Raw genomic sequence first — 23,665 nt, 5'->3', positions numbered from 1 at the left:
CAAAGAAGCCCCGTGCCCATGCTCAGACACTGGCACACTTCTCCTGTTGCACTTCAAGCTCTCTCTTTGGCAAATCTGGGCGATAACAGCCAGGTGCTGGTGCAGATCCTCACCTCTGGCAAGTCACAGGATCTGCATGGGCTCTTCAGATTTTGCCCTCATCCCTGTCCTTGGGACTAGGGGCCTGGTTGTGTGCTTCTAGCAAAACACTGCATGTGGCACTTGGAAATGAGAGCTGCTAATGCAACCAAGCATTTAATGACTGGGCCTGCTCCCCTACGTGGATAAAAGTACTTCAGACAAGATAGTGAAAGCATAGCTGGCTGATGAGATGGAGAGATGGGTGCATTTTTTACTCTGATTTTACTCTTCCTCTGAAGATCAATAATAAGATTTTGAATTTTAGTGTCACACACCATCCGAGTGTGCAGCCTTGGATTGGAAACATTCATTAGATTTTACCATCTCTGTGAACCTCATCAATATTAATAGCCCCATCTTTAAGACAGGGAAGCTGAAGGAAAGAGTGGTTATTCATCTTTCCCGATGTCTACATTAGAGGCACCAGGCACTAAAGCGTAGAAAATGGAAGAAGCAATGTGAAAAATACCATTTTGTTTTCTAAGGATATAGTTTGCATCTCTTTTGGCTGTCGCCACCCTGCTCTTTTAACTCAACTCAGACAGGAGAAGGCAGTAAAAAGGAGTTTTCTTAAAACGTCTCTGAAACGCCGCTCTGCCCCACCGCTTCTCAGCTGTCTTTTTAACTCTGCTGGGAGAGGAGGAGCCTGGAAGCACATCTGTGAACTCCTAGGGTAGGGCTTGTGATGTGTCTTTCTCTATGGCAGTGACAAAAGTCATACTGATGTATGTGGAAAGAATTTCTTTGGGCCTGGAGCAATCCCAAGGCCCAGGGCTGTTGATACATGGTCTGGAGAAGTCAGTGGGAGCGGTCCTCAGCTGTAAGCGTCCTGATCCGTCCCTGCTTCCCCGGTGTGTGCTGCTGTAACCAGCTGTGGATGTTTTTGACCTTGTACAAAAGTATCTGGTGGCCAGTGGTTTAGATGGAGCTACAGTAGTTGGTAAAAAGACTTCATTTGGTATGAGCTCTATTTAAGCTGTCAAATCAGCATGAACAGTTTTAATATTGAGAAAATTTTTGCAGGAAAAAAATGAAGCCAATCATTTTATAAAGCACCTTTCCCAGGTTTTCTATTTCACTTACTCCCTCACATGCCTGGCTTTCAGGCAGTTGAATTTTATTACGTCTAGCTCTTTAAAAAAAAAATAACTTTAATTTGTTTGTAGGTTGTCAGTACTGCTCATAAATACCCATCCGTCCACCCTGAGACCCGCCATTGGACAGCTCTGACATTTGCTGTGTTGCATGGACATATTCCTGTAGTTCAGGTATTATTGTATTTCCCTACCTGCATCTCATTCTTTTGTTTCTCCTCCTCAGTTCTAATTACATCCATCTCAAACCAGTATCCTCTTGTCATACTCATATTGGTTACTTCTGCTTCTCCTAGAGTGTACTGATATATAATAGACCTATTATATAATGAATACAGTGTTCAAACCTTAACCAATATGAGGTTTAAATAGGACAATTTTAAAGCAAAGTTGCACCAAAGAAAGTCTGACAACTCCTTGTGCTCCTTCCTGACCACTTGTTTTGTATGTTTGTTTATTCATTCATTACAATTCTTACCCTATAATCTAGCAAACACAAAACCGCTGCCTTGGTGGGGGAGAGGTGGACAACAGCCCTTGTGTTGCTCCAAAGGGGGAGAAGCACTCGCTTTCCTTACCCCAGCGAGGTGTCGCGTGGGATATGCTGGTTCTGTGCTTTGGCATCTCAAAAGTCAAGAAGGTTTATTCTTCAAAACAGCTATGTCTATGGCACGCTTAATGAAGCACCAAAACTGAAGGCCTTGAGACAGAAATGGCCAAGAGGGGGCTGGAGTGCAGGCTCCATCCTGTTCTCCTTGGCCACTTTTGTTTTCAGTGTTGTTGTTACATGGAAGTGTCCCCGATGGAGATCACAGCTTTTGGACTCATTGCTGCAATTGGTTCTTAAGAATTGCCTTTCCTTTGGCCATGTCTTTATGTAAAAGATGGAGGCAATTGAAATCCGATCCATTTTAGGATGGTGCTGGGCTTCTACAAGACCGTGAAGGAAGGATGCTTGTCGGGCTAATTTTCAGTACTTCCATCTTCAGCGCATTACTTCCTAACACTGACCTTACCCCATTTCCCATTCAGAAACACTGAGTTACACTTTTTTGGCTCTGAAGTTGGACACTAGTGCTCCTGGTGTCTGGCAGTGTAAAATGAGCGAAAAAAGGAATCAGTTTGCCTCTATGAACAAATGGGCAGAATTTGCATGTCACTTGTCTCCATCGTATCTGGTTTGCAGATAACAGGAAGCATTAGACTCTCATTTGTCACTGATCATGAACTCTGAAAACTGTGATACCCCCAGTTGCTCTAAATGGTGAATTTTCTTTCTAGCTGTTGCTGGATGCTGGAGCAAAGGTAGAAGGTTCCTTGGAGCATGGAGAGGAAAATTACTCTGAAACTCCTTTACAGTTGGCAGCAGCTGCTGGTAAGGCCTTTCTCCTCCTACTGTAATAAATTCTTCAATCGGGATCTGTGGTTTAGATGAGCAAATACTGGATTTTAAAAGAAGTAAAAATGCATCTTTTGACTTGCAGGAAATTTTGAACTGGTCAGTTTGCTGTTGGAGCGAGGAGCTGACCCCATGATAGGAACAATGTACAGGAACGGCATTTCCATGACTCCACAAGGTGACATGAACTCTTTCAGTCAGGCTGCTGCGCATGGACACAGGTAGAGTGGGAACAAGTCTAGTGGCATTCTTCAAGTGCTTATTTTTTTGCCTGGGCATCTGGTTTGAGCAGATGGGTGAAAGTTCTGCATGAACAATTGAACATTCCACCAACTGAGCAGAGATGTAAGGCTTTTTGCTAGCATGTGAATTTAACCAGTTGGTGGTACAAGCTGCTTTTTGATAGCTGATGGAAAAAAAAAAGGAAGAGGACTCCTCATGGTGTGTTGCAATGCAATGGCTGTTAAATGGTAGCTGCTGTGTGGCAGAAAGGAATGCCAAAGACATTCCTTCTGAATTTCTTGGTGACATATTTCTAAGGTTTGGGTCAGGTTGTGTCTGTACTGCTGCAGCCTTAATTGTCATTGAACAGAGTTTCTGCATCTGTGTTTACTGTAAAGTCCTGTGTGCCTTAATGTAGTATGTATGCTGCAAATTTAAAAAAAAAAAAGTAATGAAATGAGCACCAAGCATGCATGATCTTGCAACGCTCAGGAGTTGACTGCAGTGTAACGGATTAGTATTATGATCTTCACGTTCCTACTTTTCTGATTGTAGCCATCCAGAGGAACATAGATACAGGTTAGAGACAGTACCTACCGTCTGTTTGCTTAGAGATGAGCTGCCAGTCTAACAACATGCTAACGGCATGTCAGGGCAGGTTCGCACAACGCTGCCCATCTGGGCCCTGCGAGGCCCCTGGGACAGAGAGGACAGTTCGGTTATTGGAGTCTCACGTTCACTGCTCTGGCCTGGCTGCCAGCCGGCGTCAGTGGGAGCCACGTGCCCGAGGAGGACTAAGGGCTCTCCTCGGTTGCTGGCTGCGCATGTCGCAGGCCATGGCTCTTACGGTCCTACCCATACGTGCACACTCTCTCCTCTTTCCCTCTCTTCTCCAAATTTGTTTAGGACATGCCATGTTCCGTTGCCACCCCATGGGTCTGAGCAGGGAGGTGCAGGGAGGACATCAGGGTACGAGGGAGGTGGGATGGGAGCCAGCCTGGTTTCTCTTCTCACAGCTGCAGAAACCGAGAGCAACTCTGTTGAGATCGATGAGGTCATGCTGGTATGAACCTCAGGCCACCAAGTCTCTGAGTTTGGGCTTTGCTATTTGATGGCCCAGCTGGATCAGTGCCTTTGCAGAGTAGTCCCAGATGTGCTTGAACCTGCCCTGACTAGCCTCGTTGAATGTCTAGCTGCTCCAGCTTTCCCAGACTGCTTTGAGTGTTAATTGAGTGGTGGTGCTTTCGGTAGCTCCAGGCAGCTCCCTTCTCAAGTGGCCTCGTCCTTCCCTGACTGTGGGAAGAAGTCTTGAGTCACATTTAGCTCATGGGTCTCTGTTCCCACAAGATGCTGCCACTTGTGCGACATCTGTACAGTTCCTGTCATGACAGCAGCGTCTTGCAGATGTGGCCCAGCAGTGCAGGTGGGCTAGCAGGAGCGGTGCTTGCCTCAGGTCTGCCCCAACTGGTCCTGCCATTAATTGGAGTAATGTCCTGGATAGATGTCCTAACTTGCCACATCGCAGCAAGTATCCCAGGCCCAACAAAAGCCTAGCTGCTGACTCTGCTCTCCCACCTTCTCTTTCCCTCTCTCCCTCTCTCTGTTGTGCTGTGACTGACAGGAACGTCTTTCGTAAGCTGCTTGCTCAGCCAGAGAAGGAGAAGAGCGATATTCTGTCACTGGAGGAGATCCTGGCCGAGGGAACGGACTTGCCCGACTCAGCGGCAGCTCCGCTCTGCGCCAGCCGCAACAGCAAGGCCAAGCTGAAAGCCCTGAAGGAGGCCATGTACCACAGCGCCGAGCACGGCTACGTGGATGTGACCATTGACATACGGAGCATAGGTCAGTCCCGGCGCCCTCTCTCCTCTTCCTCTGAGGAGGGACTACTGTAAGAAACGTGTCTCTCTTGACAGCCTGTTATTAAGCCAACCTCAGTTGCATCTTCCTCAACTCTTGTGGAAGCAGAAGGTGACAGGGAATCCAGCAGGTTCCTGACCCATTTCGGCACCACAGTATACCCTGCTTGGGGGCCACTGGCACTTTCCCGTAGGACAGGGTGGTTTCCACCAGTAGCCATCTACACTGCTGTTTGGCAGAGCATTAGCTAAGGCTCTGGGGCAGTGTTCAGCTGCCGCGGGGCTCCTCCCAACAGCTCCTCTTTCGCACTCCACCATAAACCATATTTATTTTCTGAGGTTTGTGAACCTCCGAGGGCAAGAGCAGGGAACTGGCTTCTCGGTGTGATAACTGTGCCAACGTGGGGCTGAGAGGACTGGAAGACGAGACGGTGGTTGGGTAGCACGGAGGGGAATTGGTCTGGACTGTGTGTTTACCATGCCTGCTAATCTGCATTGAGAGAGGGACCTGGGAGCCCAGCATGCCTCTGCCTGGTGCATCACTCCAGCCCTGGAGACACCCGGCATGGGTCGGGGTGTGTGGTGATCTGAGCGGTGGCTCACTGGGTGGGCAGAGCAGGCAAAGCACCAGGCGATGAGGGAGAGGAGAGCGACGGGGCTGCTCTCCAGGTGCTGGACATTTGCTGAAGCAGAAGGAAAAATCTTATGTAGCCAAACGCCAGGCTTGCGTTTCCTCCCACTCCGTTCTGCAAGAGCAGAAATTAGGTCACCTCCAGCCTAGTGCCTGCAGAGCTACATTAGCTCTGTGTGCTCTCTCGCTCAGTGCATGGGAGTAGTTCCCTTTAAGTTCCTGGAGAGTGGTTCTGCCACAACAAGCTACTTGAAAAGGCTGATCTGCTTAACTCGCCCAGTGCTGTTTAGGGAAAATAGTAATGATCAGGAGAAGACATGGGGTAGCGCTTAAAGGAAGTTTTAATCTGAAGACCACCAGTTTGAATCCAGGTGGGTAGTGACCAAAATAATTTTCTTCACTGTTTAATGGTTCTCCAGGGCCACATTCAAACAAATGAGCTAGTGTAAATCTAGTTTCCAAAAAGGCTTTTGCATCACAGAGCACCACAGCAATTACCACAAATTGGCAGTCTCAGCAGAGAAGCTGAAGGCTCGATGAGCAGAGAGACCACAGTCTTCTCATAGCACTTGGAGGAGAGCCTCTGTGCATCAGGTCTGGGATGTCCTGATAACCACCAGCCTTCTCAATCGGGGATAAATAAGAATTTGATTTCTAGGATTATTTGGCAGCTTTTGCTTAAAATCATAAGATTAACATAAGTAAAGGTAAAAAAGCAGAAGGGCACATCCTTCTCTGAAGCTGGGAATGAGCTCTGTCCTCCATCCGTAGGTGTTCCCTGGACGCTGCACACGTGGCTGGAGTCCTTGCGCACGTCCTTCCAGCAGCACCGACGACCCCTCATCCAGTGCTTGCTAAAGGAATTCAAGTCCATTCAGGAAGAAGAGTACACAGAGGAGCTCATCACCCAAGGGTTGCCTCTGATGTTTGAGATACTAAAAGCCAGCAAGGTAGGATAAATTACGCGTTTTAAAGAAATCAGCCTCCTTCCCATCCCATAAGACACAAAGTTGCAATATTGTTTTTGTGTAGCTGTCCCAAAGCTTGTTTAGACTGTATAGTAGTAGTATTTGTATTATGTATCTCAGATCTTTTTCACTGTGGAAGCATGGGTTAAAAAAAAAAAAAGCTAATCACATTTCCTGCTAGAACGGCTTAATACTGATGCTGACAATAACCTGGAGAGACAACAGAAGCTGATGCATAGTGGTGAAATTAAAGTCAAGAGTCACTGCAGTATGGCAAGAGATGTTGATAACCAAACCAGCTGAAAGAGTAATTTTACCCAGCTTGTTTCACAGGACTGTACAGCAAAGCTAATATTCATGTTTGCTTTGGATTTCTTTAACCTCTCACGTGACTTTCTCTTCCCTTCATGTGGGATTTGGACTCTTAAACTTGTGGGGAGACTGGTTTCTACAAGCACACAACAGGATAATTTTTTTAAACCTTCTGTGTGAGTGTTTGTACTTGCAGCCTCCCCAGATTTATTCTTTCAGCTGACATTTTCTTAGCCAGACAAATCAGACTAACAAAACCTTTTGAGGGAGGTACCATTGGGTATGCAAGTATAATAGCAAAGGGAATGATCCTGGGGCAGGCAAGGAGAGGAAAATGATTTACCTAGTGAAGGCTGGATACTTCCTTTTAAAACTTGTTATAACCAGCAATCTCCTCTCTACTGGTCCCTCTGACAGCCAAGTTGCTCCCAAGGAACGCCCAGTCAACTTTACTGTTACCAGAAAATCATTTTAGTGATGGAAAGCATCAAAAGGATTTGATTGCTGTTCTTTTTCTCATGCACCGCAGTACATATTGGTATAGTCTTCTAATTGTTTAACTGGAAAGTAAGTAACATTTCTCACCCAACTCTACATGTAATGGCAAGGAGCAAATAATTTTTAGCGCTTGCTGCAATAACCTAAATAATGTGAAAAGGGGAGAGGTTCTGGTGCTCAATACTAAAAAGTTCCAGACTTAGTCCAGCTAGGGAAAGCTGATATGGATTTATTCCTTGTACCCTCCTGCAAAAGAGGGCTTGGACTACAGTCCCAAGCAAATCCTGAACATTTGTTCCGGCAATTGTTCTGGTTTTTGCTCCCACGAGCCTTCCTTTTGGGATTAGTTTGTATTGGATGGATATTTATGGAGAATATTTGATACAGCTTTTCGGAAATCATTCCAAATCCTAAGATTTCTAGATTCCTTGTTCTGAACTTGCTTGGGTTACTGTACATTAATCCAGAAACTACCAGCAAGGTTCTGTTTGGTTTGAAAGCTGATATAAAACTAATCGTATTGCAAACTTAATGGAGATAAAGTTTAGGCCTTGTAATCTAGGATGAGGGATGGCTTTAATTGCTCTTCTCGCGGGTGGCTGAAGCCAAAGCCAATGATCATCGTTAGAATAAGTCATTTACATACGATTATACCTTTGGAACATGGTAGACTGGGTCTTCCAAAGTCTTTTGTAGGAGACAAGGAAACAAGTAAGACTGCTACCTTCTTCTTTGGGTTCGATTAAAACCTAACATATGGAGGAGTGAAACAACTGAAATACCACAAAAAAACCTACATGACAAAGAAGAAATCTGTGCTGATCTTTATTCCTGCTTCTGGGCCTAGGGGAGCTGCCCGTCTTCACTCTTCATGAGCATGCATATTCACAAACACACACGCGTACACTGCTTCATATTCTTAGAAAAATAATGAATCATTCTGGGACACTGTAAGGGTTTACAAATTGTCTGCAAATGGCATGAATTATTGCGGCGGTCTTGTCCAAATGGCCTCTCACAAAGCTCTCCCAGACAGAAATGAGGACAGACTCTAGGCAACCCTTTGGAAGGAATCAAAATAAATTCATTTGTAGGAGAATGAGCCAATAAAAGTTCTCCCTGGTCACTCCGTAGAAGGCAGCTGAGGAAAGCTGGGATTCAAAGGATCTTCTGTTCCCCTTCTCTGGAAGGGCTGAGAGCAGAGACTGTTCTTTATATATACATACAGAATGGAAATCTCCTTTAAGAGGTGCAGAAGGGCCGTAACTGTGGTTCATATCCCTCTCTTTCGTCAGCAAATTGTAAAGCTCTGCATCTTGTAGAGCTGTGGGGAGAGGAATTTGATGTGCTCACACGGACATCCTTTTCCCTGTGGGCTGGGAACTTTGAGAGCAATTACAACTCTTGCTAAACATCACAGTCTGGCCCAGTACATTTCCTTAATGAGTTTTTTTGGGGGGAAAGAATAAAATAAGCAACTAGGAAGCACAGAGCCACTTAGCATTTCTTGGCTGATGTAAAACAAGATGTCCCATTTGCTACATATTGTGATGCTCAGTATATTTTAATTGCATGACAACTTGCACCTAATAGAAATGGCATTTTGCATTCCTATAAATACTTCCAACTGTCCCGTAATCTCAGAACAATTTACAAATATTAATGAGTTGAGACGTGAAAGAAGATCTTGTCCTCCCTTTAGTAACAGGGAAACTGAGGTAATTAAACAGGCAGATTTTGAGCGCCTCGTAGAGTGACAGTCTTGGCCTCAGAAGCTGCAACACCCTGGATAAGCCAGACAGCAATTTGTAATTTGAGTAATTTGGCCAGAGAGATGCTCCAAAAATTACATAGAAACATAGGGCAGGTCTCAGAGTAGGAAGCACACCTTCTGCCCCCGCCTTCTACTTTGCGCTGTCAGACAAAATGTTCTTGCAGGTTCCCAGACTGTGCAAAAAAGCCAGATACTACAAAAAGGAAAAGATTAAAGAAAAAATAACCAATACCTACAAGAACACCATCAGATATAAGGAATCCCTTTTCTCTTCTAGATGTTTTTTAAAATGCCTGGTTCTAAAGGGTCCAGATGTGAAGGTTTATGTGGGACCTCTGCCCACCAGCCAGCACTGATGGTGGTTTCCTGCAGGGTGGCACTCTACTCCCGTTGATGTGCTGGGACACTTAAAATAGAAATAAAAATAAAAATTAAAAAATTTGCAGAAGTCCTGATGCTGAAACACAGAATGGCAACAAAAATTGGCAAATCGGGCAGAACTGGCTGAGCTGAAGTCCCTAGTTTTATTGCCTCTCTTCAAGCTGTGAAATAAGTGGGGAAGAACAGTGAATAGATTGCACGTTGGTTGTTTGCTGCTGCACTAAAGCCCTGGAGGAAGACTTCCAATAGCACAAATGAAGGTTCAATACCCAGCTCCTGGTGGCTTCCAGTGGGACGGAGTGCTTTCATTTCCTTTCATGCCTTTAAATGTCTTTATCAGCTGCACCGTTGAGAATTGGATGGAGAGTGGAGAAATGGCAGTATTTCCATGCTGGCAAGGCAGAGCAAAACTCCTAAAACCAAGCAAAACTCAAACGATGAGGAGGAGAGGCACTGCCATTTTGGGATGGATTGAATCTCTGTGGCAGACAAGCACACAGACGTAGCCTGCTAGAAGTGGTTTGGACAGGGCTGCGTGAGACAAAAGCCAGAGAGACACTTCTGGGAGCAAGTAGCCCTGAGCTAAACTTTAGCTGCTGCGTAGAGCAGAGTTGAGTCCCTCAAAGCTAAGATGACACTGGAGATCTTGTTACAGAAGAAGGATAGGGAGATGCAGCCGTATTTCTGCCTGTCAGAATCTGTGTTGTGCCCTTCATGGCCTGGGGAAACTCCCCAACTTCTCACAGGAAGCTCTCCTTTGCCTCCAGACAAGGTTGATGTTTGCTTTGCCCGGGCTTGGCTCTGAGCTGGATTGCCCTCCTGCCCCATGTTGGAGGACCATATTTGCCTGAGGAGTGGATGTGCTTGATGGCTGGCCACTGCTCAGAGATTGGGCCCCCTCAAATAGAAACTTTTAAAAGAGCTGCATGGAGGCTGCACCCAGATCTGCGGGCTTGTAATGCCCGAGGTGGGGCTTGCAGGTCAGCTCTGCTGGTTTTGCAGGGAGGTTCTCTTGAGGATAACATGCTGAATGTGCGGGATGCTTCTTTATTCTCTGTCTACAAAAATCCTGGATCCTTGATCTTGACATTTCCACAATCTGAAAAGAGAGGGACTCAAAACCACAACTTTGGAAGTTAAACACATCTGGCCTTTGAAGGAGGTTGGTTTTAGATTTCCACTCTGGAGCTCAGCGTGAGCTTGAATTGTCATTAAAATCACCCAGCTCCATCCATGCAGATGAGCCAGGACCATTGCCGGTAGTACAAGGTTATGAGCCAGTTTCATCCACTGCTTTTTCTGCATATAGCAATTTAGATCAGATTGTCCTTGGCCTAGCTTTTTGAGAAAAAATACAATCTTTTAATTTCAAATAATCTCTTTTACAACTTTCTCCTTTCCCACCATGGTATGGATGAGGAGCTGTTGTTATTTGCTGTTACTTTGGATCCTTTGTGAGCACACATCGCTGAAGTGTGTGTTAGTCCACATGTGTATTGAGAGCACACGCTGAAGCATTGTCTGAAGCTCCACCTGACACTGGAGGTGCTTCACACCAGGAAAACTTGGCTTAGGACCACTAGTACTGCTAGTGTAGGACCACAATACTGCTAGTGTATTGTCCAAGACAAAATCAGCTTGAAAAGTCATGGGAGGTGTCCTTCATTGTCCTTCCTCAGTTGTGTTCTGCAGCTTTCTCTTCATCGTTTCCATCAGTAACAAGGTGGTTTATTTTAAAATTTAGCCCGTCAGTGAGGTGTCAATCGCATTATACAGCCAGGCTTGTTGAAAGATGCAGTAAACTACTTTGCAAAGATATTTTCGCAGAATTTAAAATTCCCACAGAGTTTCAGAAACTCTACAAATTGCATTGCTGCCTATAGGCAGCTGAAGAAAGCTGCAGGGGTGCAGACTCTTTTGGAAGGCTGAGCTGTTTGAATAACAGCCATCAGTCTAGCGTTGACAGTTATTGAGAACAAATAACAATTCAAAACAATAACCAGTTTTTAAAATTCCAAAAGGATTCAGGCATGTAAGTATCTTGAGAAACCTGTCCTATATAATTTAAAAGCTAAAGTACTCTTTCAGCAGTGAGTTAGCCACTTAGAATCCCATGTCTCTTAGACAGTAAAGTTTGGGGTTTTTTTTAATATATCTTTTCAGAAATAGCAGCATGTAGCCTCTGTCACAGATGCAGTAAGTACTGAAAAAAATTTTTCATGTCTCCAACAAACAGAAAGGAGAAGGAAAGGCTGAAACAGCTGCCTGCTCTGTTGCAGCAAAATGTTCAGAAGCTGAAACTTGAGATGGGCGTACTGTTTCTTTATGGCTATAGTCTTTCTAGATTTAATGCCTCTAAAACAAATGTCAGGAGAGGTTCCTCAGAGAATGTCAACAGACTCAGCTCATGCATCTGTTCTACAAAGTCCAGGCACAGTGGTCAGCAAACATCAGCTTTCCCCCTAGGTCTGCACGTGACCTAGAAAGTGACACTGGAAGATGAAGGAGCTAGAAAATTCCCCTTTTTGTCCCTTGCTTCATGCTGGGCTGAAATGAATATTTAAGATGGGCTTGAGCAAAGCTGTGTTTTGCTGTATGAAGCCGGACTACCCTGTTCTGCAGGAAGGTCTTAGGTCGGAGGGGAGGGGTGAACCCTGTACGGTGCACAGGCAGGCACTGGATCTCGCTCAGCTCCTAGGGGAAAGCCCTCCCTTGGGAGAATGTTTCTCTTGCCTGGAGGCAGATCAGGAAAGACCCTTCTAGGCTGAGTGAAATTTTACTTCTGTGTTAAAACTGCTTTTCAACAGAAAATTGAGGTTTTACTGTAATGATGGGTTTCATTAGAATATTTGTTCTCCACATAGTATTTTACCTTTCTTGAAAAAATTAACACCTGAAAAGGAAATATTTTGGCTTATGACTGAAATACTTTAACTGAAGAAAAACGTGGACTTCCCGCAGAGGAGACAGGCACACCAAAAGCTGCACTAAAAATAACCCTGAAGACATCCCAGGATGCTAAAGGGCCCGCTTACAGGTTTCATGGAGTAGCTAATGCCCTTCTGTGTGTCAGCGAGTGCCCAGCCTGCGCTCGGTGACTGATCTTTTGGCTGGGACTTTGAGTGATTTCTTAAGGCAGGTTTCACTGTTCTCAAGTAATTGCAGCGATCTGTAATGTTGCCCGTTGTCATTTGTAGTACTTCTGTGTCTAAACAGTTCAGAGTAACCAGGACGCAAGTTATCCACACATGTACGTCGTGCATTCTCCATGTGAGATGCGAACGCCAGGTACCGAGTGGCATGTTAATAACAGACTGTAATAACCCTGTCTCATGTTTTCATAACGCACATCCAGCTTCATACTAACGCAGGTTTGATGGTTTTTTCCCTACCTCTGTCTGTCTTCTAAAATGTTTCCCTGCCAGAGGCAGGAGCCGTTTCTTCATTTACAATAAATAAATGCCATGGATGTGACACCTGCCCTTTTCTGGGCTCTCACCCAGGGATTAGACTGTGCCCGGGGATCTGAGCTTTTTACATACAATGCACAGCTGTGATATAAAGAGCCTTTTGAAAGGGAGGCTTGGCAGCTTTCCCAGAAGCTAACTGAAGGGTCCATTTGTGCCTTACCTGTGATTAATTCTTTTCCGTTTGTATTTGCAGTGGAAGGACTTGAGCCCAGCACTAACAAAACCCATTTTGTTACTCAGTTCACTGCCTCTAACTGTATCTCCAACCTCTGGGGCTTCCCTACCTTTGCAACTGTTGACTAATATTAATTATGGGTATGCTGCTTAATCATCTAGGAGTGACCCTCTAAAGTGGCATTTAATCAGTTTTGATGCAGCTGGCAAAAGTGAATTATGCTAGAGGACCGTAGCAGAAACACCTAGGCGAGGATGGAAAAGGTTCAGAGAGATGGCGAAAAATGTCTCAGAGTTTGAGCGCTCAGGGCTGGGGGTCTGCGAAAAGTCCTCTCTGTTGCTTCAGTCTTTATCGGCTCTTTCTGGGAAGATGAGTGCATAAACAGAGGAATAATTCAAGGGTATCCCAGTGTGTCGTGGAAGGAAGTTCGTGGATGACTCCTCAACAGGCTCGAGGTACCCTGAAACTCCACCACTGCTGAACAGCTGCCGGGGACCACGTGTGAAATGGGTGACTGGAAGCAGCCCTTCTGCTGCTCTGCATTTAGCAGAAAGCTGAGTCCCCCCGGCATCCTTAGGAGCAGGGAGAGAAAAGATACCTTTGCCAGCACCCCTCTTCCCTGAGCAGCATGGTGTCTCTGCTTGTGGCAGAAAGATGTGTATTAACAGACAGGCACCGAGCCCAGAAGAATAAGGGTGTTATTTTTTTGTTTAACATAGTAAGCTTTTGGGTTTGGAGCTTTGTGGTAGAGGAATTTGAGGGCCTGACACACTTAGGTTAAAATGGCATTAATGGGGTTGAGCTGATGAGGGTAACATCAACAGATGGAAAACCCAAAGTACTGCGTGGGATTTCAGAGGCAAAGAAAAGCAGCCTAACTTGTTACCACTGTAGCGGGAACCACGTGGAGGTGGTGGGATATCTATAGGCCCGTCAGCAGAACTAAGCAGTGGGTTTTGAGCATCCAGAGAGATGTGGTGTGGGAATGGAGGAGCCTAAGAAGAAGAGGCAACTGAAGTGAAGTGTGGTCAGAGAATAGCAAAACTTCAGCCTAACCGCTGAATCTGACACGAGTTTTCCTCTTGAAAGTTTGGAGCTTGAGCCACCAAGATGACATATGTCTCCCACAGGTACTGGAGAAAACTGGTTCTGTATTTTCCAGCTGTGTCTGGTGCCTTATAGGACCTAGATAAACCCTAGGCTGGGTTGAACTGGGTAAGCTGGAATGGAGCAAGCTCTCCTAGGGTATGTGCAGTCTGGAGGAGCCTTTCTTGAGTCCTGCCACAGACCTTTAGCAGCAGGACATTCAGAAAAAAATACCCCTGCAATCCCCATCCAGGTCTTCACCTCTTTTTAGATCAATCAACCTGTCATCTCTGCTCCAGCAACTTGAAAACCTTCAGCTTTGCTTAAAAAGAATTTATGAATTCCCCTTGCAGTTCAAGTGCATTCACCGGGAGTGGGGAATTCCTTTAGATCTCTGCTGAAGAATGCTTTTAACTCAGGAGATCACTTGTATCTACAAAACAAAGTTCCTTGCTCACCGACCAACTCTCTGCTGGAAACACCATCTCCCTCAGAAGATTCACTGTTGTTCTCTGTTTTCTCTTGCCTATCTGTAAACTACCCCATGGCTAGGTAAATATTTTTATTATATCCTATGCCAAGCTTTCTTCCCCCTCCCACAGTAGAAGATGCACATCAGTTCCCTTTAACTGCAAATGAACGCCCGTGTCTGAAAGGAAGCTGGCCTCACTCCAGATCTCAGCCTCACACATCCTGGCACAATGTTTTCCAACATCAAACTAGCAAGAAAGCAAACTTCGGTTTGCTCCTCCGATGTTAATATTGCCGCCCACAACTGCTGCAGCGAGCTCTTACAGCTGTGCTTTCACTGTCAGCTGGTAGGGTGGTAGAATAAACAGGGAAGAATTATCCAACTTGGTGTTTTAAATGGGATGGACGTGGTAACCAGAGTGGCTTCTGAGCTTCCTGACATGGGCGCTGTGCGAGGGGTGAGGCTGAATACGTTGGACATGTCCTTCTCTCTGCTAGAGCAATGCTGATGCTCCAGGTTGTAGACTCTTGCAGTTCTTCCCAGTTACTTGACAGGCAGCGCAGCTCAGCCTGCTCCAAGAGCAGGATTTGGCTTTAAAAAGCCAATTTTTTCCGCAGCCATCGAGTCGCAGACTGTACCTTTGACAAAGCATCCCTTTTCTCCTTCTTTCTGCCTGGTTTCTTGGTAAAAGCTGGCAGAGGCTCTGCGGGGAGCAGACCCAGGGCCACAGCCCTGCGAGCTTGGCTGCGTGCGGCGTGCTGTGGGAAGCAAGCTTGCTCTGCTGCAATAGCTCACCGCTCCCCTCCCTGTGTCTTTCTGCTGTTTCTTAGCAATGACTCTAAATGAGCACATGCTTCAGCTTTCTAGCTGAGCAGATTTTTTGGTCTTTGGGTGGCATACGTTGTAAGTATTTAACGTTACCGACAGAAGCCAAAGATCTCCGACCTCTTCTCTGCCAAATGAGAGCAGTGTCCTGTGTTGGAGCTCTGAAGCTCTGCAGTGCATCGAGCTGCTGTCTGTTTGATGGCCCTGCTTTCTTTGGCACACCAGTCCCAAGGTCTTTCTTTTTTTGTGTCTTTTCCCTTTGTCCCATCACTGTTCTATGTCTTAGGGTTTTTTAGCATCTCTCATGTGAATGTATCACATCTTGAGCTAATTAGAGCTTAGTTTACATCAGGTTTTTTCACGGGCTTGTGGGCAGTCAGTGGCAGGGTGGCTTTATAAAGGGCTTGTATTTGCACACGCAGGGTTTGTGCCCCGTTGATGACCCAGGGAGCTGACAGTGCCTCACCTGTGTAGGCAGGCTCCTGTGGGGTTTTCTGCGTGCACCACCCCTTCATCATGCAGGTTGGAGTTACGAGCAGGGATCCTCTTCTTGCACCCGCGTGACTGGGTTTAGCCTGTTCTTCCCCAGTGTTGGTGCACCTGGACGTCCTGGTACGTGGTGCCGTGGCTCCAGCCGGTGAGTGAGACCTCCAGCTCCTAACGAGGCACTGGCTGGTCATACCCAGATTTTCCATCACCGTATTCCCATAGGCACCCCTGGAAGGAGGAGATGTTTTGTCTTTATTGATGTATATGTGTGCTTTTAAAAAGCTATTGGCCAGGCACAGCTGTGGCTGGGACTGGCAAGTTCATGGACCCACCGAAACCACAGTGGCATAGCCAGGACCTGTGCACCCCAGCAGATTCAAGAGGTAGCTGACAGTAGCTATCCTCTTTAGTGCAGTTACTGTGCTTTTATTCACTGTGGGTAAAGGTAAGCGTTACTCTTCCAATTATGGCTCTCCTCTCCAGAAGCTTCCCTCCGCTCTGAACTGCGGAATTATCCCCATCCTCCATTGTATTTACTGACTTTTTAGCATCTGCCGGATCCAACTGGGAGCTGCCCTGCTGGTAATCAGCATCCCCCCGGACGCACTCCTCCCTGGCTGACTCAGTCGGCCGCAGTGCTTCGGCACAGCCCTTCCGAGCAGAGAAGCAATTGCTCTTTCTGCCCTGTCTGTCTAGAGCTCTCCCTCCCCAGCTCTCCCGGTGGCTGAGTCACTTCCTTCTTTAAATCTGGCCTTAAATCTTCCTTTTCTCTTTGCCCTGTGATTCACTCCCTTTGTGAAGCGCTTTGCAGAGCTCTGGCTGGAAGACACTGAGCAGAAAGATGCTCCCGGTGCAGGACATCATCCTCATCTCACAGCCACAGCGGTGAGCCCCTCTCCGAGGGCTGGTCCCTGCGCCGTGCTAAATGGTGTCTCTTACTATCAGTATTTCTCTTATCTTACCATTTCTTTCAATGCTGCATCTGATGTAATAGGAGCCAACTCCTGCCTGCGGGTGAGCATGTGTAATTTTTTCAGACATCAGCGTATGCCTGTGAGGGCTCAGCTCTACCCTTTTCCCCCCCGGTTTGATTAGATGCAGTAAGGGAGTCATTACAGGATCTCTGCCACTCCTCATCCCTTGTGGGATTTAAGGAGCACCGCTCTTACAACTGAGCTGAAATGTGCTCAGAGAAAGGAAAGCTTCGGTTTCTGCTCAATAGGCCTGGAGCTATTTTTAGTGTAACAGCTACACTCCTCAAATTTTTATATCAAGATCATTTTTCTCCCTTACCTGCTTATTTCCTTGGCCTTAGACCCTCTCACATCTAAGTGCCTCGCCTTTTTGCTGTTTCCAGGTGTGCAAGGGAATCGCCAACAAACAGGGTAGTTAAAAGACGTTGTCATGAATTAGCTGTGTGGCACCACTGAACTTGTCTAGACCTGCTCCGGTTACCAGCAAAGAGTGGGATAAAATTTGCCACAGCTTTTAAATCCTGTTTTCAGCTGTGATTTCGGTAGCTAAGCACTAAATCTGTTTCACTATCCTTGCAGCTTAGGCGTACAAATACTCAAGTTGCTTAGGCGCTTGGGAAAGCGTCCTGTGAGTGCCTTGCTCCCAGAGTCTGAGCAGAAGTGGGTAAGGCCAGGGACCAGTCCTGGTTCAGTGAAGGTCTGGTGGCTTCCTCAGGACAGTGGTGCCCAGGCCAGTGCCAGCGGTGTAAGAGCACATTGATGAAACATTTGGGATTGAGGAGATCTGGGGACAGGCTGTGATGCTTCAGTCACTCTGCAAGGGAGGGTCTGTTTGTGAGACTGTTGTGCTTAGGAAATGTACGGCAGGCTGTGCAGATGCATCTGTCTGTAGCTCTGGGTTTCTAAAAATGTGACCAATGACCATTTTCTAAAGAGCAACAAAAAGTCATTTTCCATTATAGTAAGTTTGTAAATGAAACGAAATCGCTATTGTAAAAGAGCTTTGTTTCTACGGAGGGGACAGGGCCTATGGAATTTCTTGGGAAAAGATGACCTCTGGTCCAAGGAGAAGACTTTCCATTTTACCTGATTCCTACAGGAGACTTAGCAAGCGATTAAATGAGAATTGCAGTTTCTAACAAATAATGATAATCCTCAGCCCTGATTTTTAATAAAGCTTCAGCAATCACATTTTTCAGCTTCAAAACAAGCAACTCTCGAGAATAACGTGATGTCTCCCTTTGCATACTGATCTTACATTGCAAACTAAGCTTATATTGCATATATTTCTTTTCTTTTGCTTAGAATGAAGTGATCAGCCAGCAACTGTCTGTCATTTTCACTCATTGCTATGGACCCTACCCTATTCCAAAGCTGGTTGAAATTAAGCGCAAGCAGACCTCTCGCCTAGGTAAGCGTGACTCGAAGATACTCGTTGGTTCTCTAAGGAGAGCTGTGGGAAGTCTGCATCACAGGCTGGGCGCTTGGGGGGGCACAAGTCAGAGAAAAAACTGGATTTGAAAGGCAGGAATACAAAAAGGAAGGGCCTCAAACTTAGCCTGACCTGCAACTCCCGCTGAAATCAGGAGGATCATCAGGTGCGTTAGAGTGGGACCATAAATCTGCAAAGGTTTGTCTGTGTTGCTAATTAGGCTGGGATCTGAGCCCGGGGCCAGGAGCCAAACGTCTGTCCGCATCTCAAACCACCGTGGCTGGCTGTGCGTGATGCCGCGGTGGCACGGCCCTCCCAGCCCTGCTGACGGAGCCTGGGCTGGTTTAGTGTCACCTGGAGAAGACCACAGCAGTTTTCCAGGACCCTTGTGCCCTTCGCACAAAGGCTTCCCCGCAGAGGGGCGTAATAGGGTATAAATGAACGCAGGGCCCTCCAGCGTCTGTTCAGCTGCAGTTTGCTTTAGGTAGCAGAGCTGAGAGGCTGTGCCAGCTCCGCACAGCGGGGACGGCAGGCTGTCATCTCAGCAAAGGTCCTCATGGACTTCAAAGCTTTGAATTCCCTTTGTCTGAACTCCACGTGGCTGTCTGGGGGGCTTCTGTCTCAGGCTGTGCAAAATAGTTTTATGAGCTTTACTCATTAAAAACAATATCCTTTTACGCTATTCTCTTCTTTTGTCAAAACAGGAAAATATTCTGTACGTTCGTGACCTCTTCCAAACTAAAGTTACTGGCTTTTTTTTTTCTTTTTGTGATTCTAGATCCCCATTTTCTTAACAACAAAGAGATGTCAGATGTTACATTTCTGGTGGAAGGAAGACCGTTTTATGCACACAGAGTGTTGCTATTTACTGCATCACCAAGGTAAAATATAGAGACATTTCTGGTGTTTAACAAAAATAGAATTTGGTTTTGTGGTTTTGCTTTTTCTTTTTTTTCTTCCCCTGCTGTTAAGATTCTGTGAGGGATAATGGCCCAATCTTAGTTTTTTTCTAAGCAGACCATCTCAACAGCTTGTTTCTGGTTGATCTGCAGGATGTTTAACAAGTGCTCCCATCACTTGCTTCCCACCCAGTAAATGATCCATGCTTCTGGCCATGCATCTGACTTCATTCCACTGAGGCACATTTGCATGGAGCTCGCTGCTGCATCCAGCCCTTAATCATAGAGGAGTCTTAATATTTTGATTCTTAATAATCATTTATCCCGTGAGTGGCTAAATCATGCCTTGCATCAGTGTAGGCAGTCTCCAGGAAAAACAAGCTACTATCACACAATTCATTGACAGAATTTGACATTTTTTAAATAAAATTAAGTAACTATGAAACTTAATGTATCCAAAGGCAGTATTTATAGGCTGCTCCCTGTGCTCAGAAGGCTGAACGTGGGTTACCAAGCTCAACTCAACCTTAAAAAGTTGCTCACAAACCTTATTTGTATACAGCTTTATAATTAAAGATGTGCTTTTAAACAAATTAGCTGGTCCTCCATAAGGGCTTATTTCAAGATGTGGCAAGGACAAACCACTGAGTTTGGGTGGTTTGAACACTGTGGGAATTGATGCTACACACGCTGCCAACCCACAGCACAAAGAGATTTGCATAAAGCAGCTGCGGTATCTGACCCTGCCTTCAATTAAGGAATGGACATTTTGGTTTAGAGCATATTGGTGGAGGTACAAACACATTCCAAACCAGCTTTAAACCTACTAAATTGTGTTCATAGTAGAGTTTCACACTAGTAAAAGCAAATCAGTCGTTACCTGTATTGTAATTAACAAGAGGCAGTCGTGATATGGAAAAGGTCAGCACCCAGCAAATGCTGGTCTTGATAGATAAGCCAAGCTTTGCACTACTGCTAGAAGGTCAGATGAATTACGAAAAAGAGGAAGTAGAAGGGTTGATGTTTCTGACAGTACATTTCCCATTTTCACCTTCTGATCAAATGAAAATACCTAGTCTGAGAAATAGATTGCTACATATGTATATGTCTCTCGTAAATCTGCAATTATTAACTTAGACTATGGTTTTTTTCCTGAAACTTGTGTCTGAATTTCAGGTTTTGATAATCAGAAAACAGCAACCTATCCAGTTTTCTCTACTGCCTCTTTTTACACAATTGTATTGAGCCTGCAAAGAAGCATTAAAAGTCTTAGTGTAGTTGTTTTGTTTTGTTCCAAAAAATTTTTTTTAAAACAGCATAATGGACATAGGCCAAATTTCAGAAAAGAAAGCGTGCAGGTTTTAAATGTTGCAAGTCTTCCTAAAAGATCGTGTTGCCTCCAAGGAAAAAAAAAAAAAAGAAAAAATATTTTGGTTTTGTAATATGCATCATCACAGTATCTGAATTTGCTATCTCCATTTTATTCTATTGTGATATTAAATGTATTCTTCCAAAATTTCAAATTGAAATCTCCTAAAAGAGAGGCTTCTTCCTTTTGATTTGAACTTTTATTTTATGTCAGTGTCTAAATCTTCATGCTCTTTGGTGACAAATCCATTCATTTTAGTGTACGGTTTTTGCAAGAGCTGATGCTGTACTTTTTCACGGAGATAATTGGGCTGGTATTTCAATCTTGCTCCTTTTTATTTAGGTTTAAAGCATTGCTGTCTAGCAAGCCCTCATCTGATAGTACTTGTATTGAGATCAACTATGTGAAGTACCCCATCTTTCAGGTAAAGTCAGTTCTCACATTGAATTTGAATGGAACATGTAATAGGAACGTTGTACATGCCCTGTCCAAATTAGTACGCACATACACATAGCTCAGAGCAGTGGTTTCATGAGCACAGGCTTCATCTCCATTCATACACTAAGCTGCAGGGTGCTATTGATTGCAAATGTCGTGCCTGACCAGATCCAATAACATGCATTTCACTTATACGGGGTACGCAGACGTGCATGTCAAGGTAAAGCACTGGATCCTTTTTTCCCTTTTTGCCTCTTTCTGTATTTAATGGACAGGCTTGGAAGAGACACAGTTTATTCCCTTCCTTAGCAGTATTGTTCAATCCATTTTTTTGCCATGAAAATACAGAGCTTGCTTTCTGTATCGGTAGCGTATACGTGTATATGCTTCCTTTTATTTGAATCAGAGCTCAGACAGTTCCATGTACCAACTGTTACCACTGCAGATAATTGCCAGCTGCCTACAATGACTTTAGGCTTGCTGGAAGCTCACTGCAGAGGGATCTTAGCTGGCTCCTATTACAGTGCAAAGGCTCCCCCACTCTTTCTCATTGTCCGTGCATGCCCACACACAGCTGGGTGAAGGTGGGGGTGCCATTGCCAGGGAAGGAATAAGGGAATAATTGTTATATATGCTGTATTTTCCTGAATCGATGATGTACTTAACATACTGGGAAATACATTGAAAATTCAGAATGAATTGCTCAGCTTCCTGCAAACTGTTTGGAGCTCATCAAAAAGTCCAGACAATGTGGCTGGTGAGGGTTGAGATGTTAGACTACCCGTGAGAAGGAAACATTGAACTGTGCAGAGAGAGCGAGTAACCCAATATATTTTGAAATCAGGAGGTTTGGGCCAGTTTTATCTACAAATCCTTGATGGTGTTGGAGAGTCTGGGGTATTGCCTGCAATCTTTACATCACCCTCTGTTCCCTGATTTCTCGGATTGCTTTTTATAAACACTCCCTTTGTTTTATTGCAGCTGGTTATGCAGTATCTTTATTATGGAGGTGCAGAGTCACTCCTGATTAAAAATAATGAAATTATGGAGGTAAGAGACATTTATCTTAATTGCAGTGGGAGCAATGCTAAGTGATCTGTGTACTGTTCACCCAAGGGCACATGGCCATTGGGCAAGACATAAGCACTCCTGTAAAAGCCAGCAGCACCTCACCCGGAGTGCCCAGGCTGTCCGCAGTCCTGCAGGAGACACTCAATCTTCTCTGCCAGTTGCCCGTTATGGTAACTTTTGCCAGCATGAAGAAAGAGGGGAAAAATTATGATCATCGAGCAAAAAAAAGTATCTGAAATAAAAATATCTAGTTAGATGCTTTGAGAGGCTTTTCTAGGAAGTGCAAAGGTGATGTTACCAAAATCTGGAAGCAGCTCCTGGCAACATAGTATACCATCCTCCCTCTCTCTCAGCCTGATAGGTGAGGTGCTCTGCCCCAGCTGGGCCAATTGGCTTCCCTCTGCCACACTTACTTTTGGTTTATTTGCTCAGGCTTACATGTCCAGACCTATCTCAGCACCATAAAAGCATCCAGTTTGGTTCCTCACTCGGGAGAATTCTTGGGCATGTACCCGGCTTTAACCATGAGAGAAATCCCACTGAAGTCACAGTTCAGTTCAATTTCAAGCATGTGACTATCAAATTTTCTGAATAAAACCTTAAGCTGCTCCCTGAGATACAGAGATTTCTTTGCCCCTTTCTCACTGGATGTAAAACTTCCAGTGCTGTTGTGCCCATTTGTGAAAGCCAAACCAAGCTAACTGGAGCTGACTGAGCCTTCAGCGTAGCCACACGTCCACAACCTGTATGGATGTTAAGTGATCCTCTTCCAAATACTGTGTGCTGCCGTTGCCAGCTATGATCAGCCTAATGACTCCAACTATTCAGAACTAAGAGTTATCTGAGCAAATTCTTCGTAGTCATTCAGGGAGTTTTTCTGTTGACGATCACCAAATTATGGCAGCCAAAAAGAATACAGGACAGTAAATACTAAAATCAGAGCAACTTAAACAGCTGGTAATCATCAGTGTACAGATTACATATAGTCTGCCACCATGATGTTTTATTCTTGCCTACACTAGTTAGTCTTGTCTCTGTGACGCTACTGTCTGGGGCATCCATGCTAGGCTTAGCTTTTACCAAACTACTGCTAACCAGAAATTGGGAGTGACTCTTCTTTGGGGTATGAGTGGCCAGGGTGAATCAATTCTGATGGGTACAGGGACATCTGTACCAACCCTGCTGGCAGCCAGAGGATGCAACTGGTCAGGACTGAAATTACCACTCTCCAAGCCAGGCAGTGGATTTTTAACTAAGCATACCCACATTGCCTTTCTGAGCTTCATAGGAGAAGGTCACTGATTATCTATTTCACTCATAGCTTTGAAAGAAGCTCCTGAATTTCTCTAACCCTTTCCGAAATACGGAATCTTAGACTAGGCAGTGCAACGGCTTTATAGAGATGTATGCGTTATCCCCTAGGCTGTTAAAAAGCTTGTGCTGCAGTTCAGCTGGCTGCTTGCTCTACTTTTGTGACATCTCAAAACTTCTGTGACTCAAGAATGTATGGCTGATTGATTGATCTGTTGATAACGGATCTGGCTACGGTTCCTCACAGTTTAAAGTAATTACAAACCAGCACGTGACTGCTTAAGCCACAGAGGCAGCTGGAATAGGATTTGGCTTTATCTTTCAAAACTGCATTTAGCAACTTGCCTTATTACAAATATGATAACAAGAAGCACCAGA

The 23,665-nt window shown here is 45.2% G+C and overlaps 1 protein-coding gene across 3 annotated transcripts in view; it reads left to right on the top strand.

Moving 5' to 3' along the window:
• Nucleotides 1–23,665, top strand: part of ABTB3 (ankyrin repeat and BTB domain containing 3) — a 176,656-nt gene that overhangs the window by 146,517 nt on the left and 6,474 nt on the right. Inside the window, exons 7-15 of one of the 3 annotated variants that reach the window (XM_054802163.1) lie at nt 1,308–1,409; nt 2,517–2,610; nt 2,720–2,855; nt 4,478–4,698; nt 6,115–6,293; nt 18,073–18,178; nt 18,978–19,080; nt 20,810–20,891; nt 21,887–21,955. In XM_054802163.1, the coding sequence (XP_054658138.1) occupies nt 1,308–1,409; nt 2,517–2,610; nt 2,720–2,855; nt 4,478–4,698; nt 6,115–6,293; nt 18,073–18,178; nt 18,978–19,080; nt 20,810–20,891; nt 21,887–21,955 (1,092 nt within the window). The remainder of the gene's footprint in view (nt 1–1,307; nt 1,410–2,516; nt 2,611–2,719; nt 2,856–4,477; nt 4,699–6,114; nt 6,294–18,072; nt 18,179–18,977; nt 19,081–20,809; nt 20,892–21,886; nt 21,956–23,665) is intronic. The other 2 variants (XM_054802182.1, XM_054802172.1) reach the window with 2 other exon arrangements.

The sequence above is a fragment of the Grus americana genome, chromosome 1, assembly GCF_028858705.1.
Source record: "Grus americana isolate bGruAme1 chromosome 1, bGruAme1.mat, whole genome shotgun sequence".
NCBI classification, from domain to species: domain Eukaryota; kingdom Metazoa; phylum Chordata; class Aves; order Gruiformes; family Gruidae; genus Grus; species Grus americana.
Note: the sequence above shows the minus strand (reverse complement) of the source record. Positions and strands in the feature narration are given on the sequence as shown.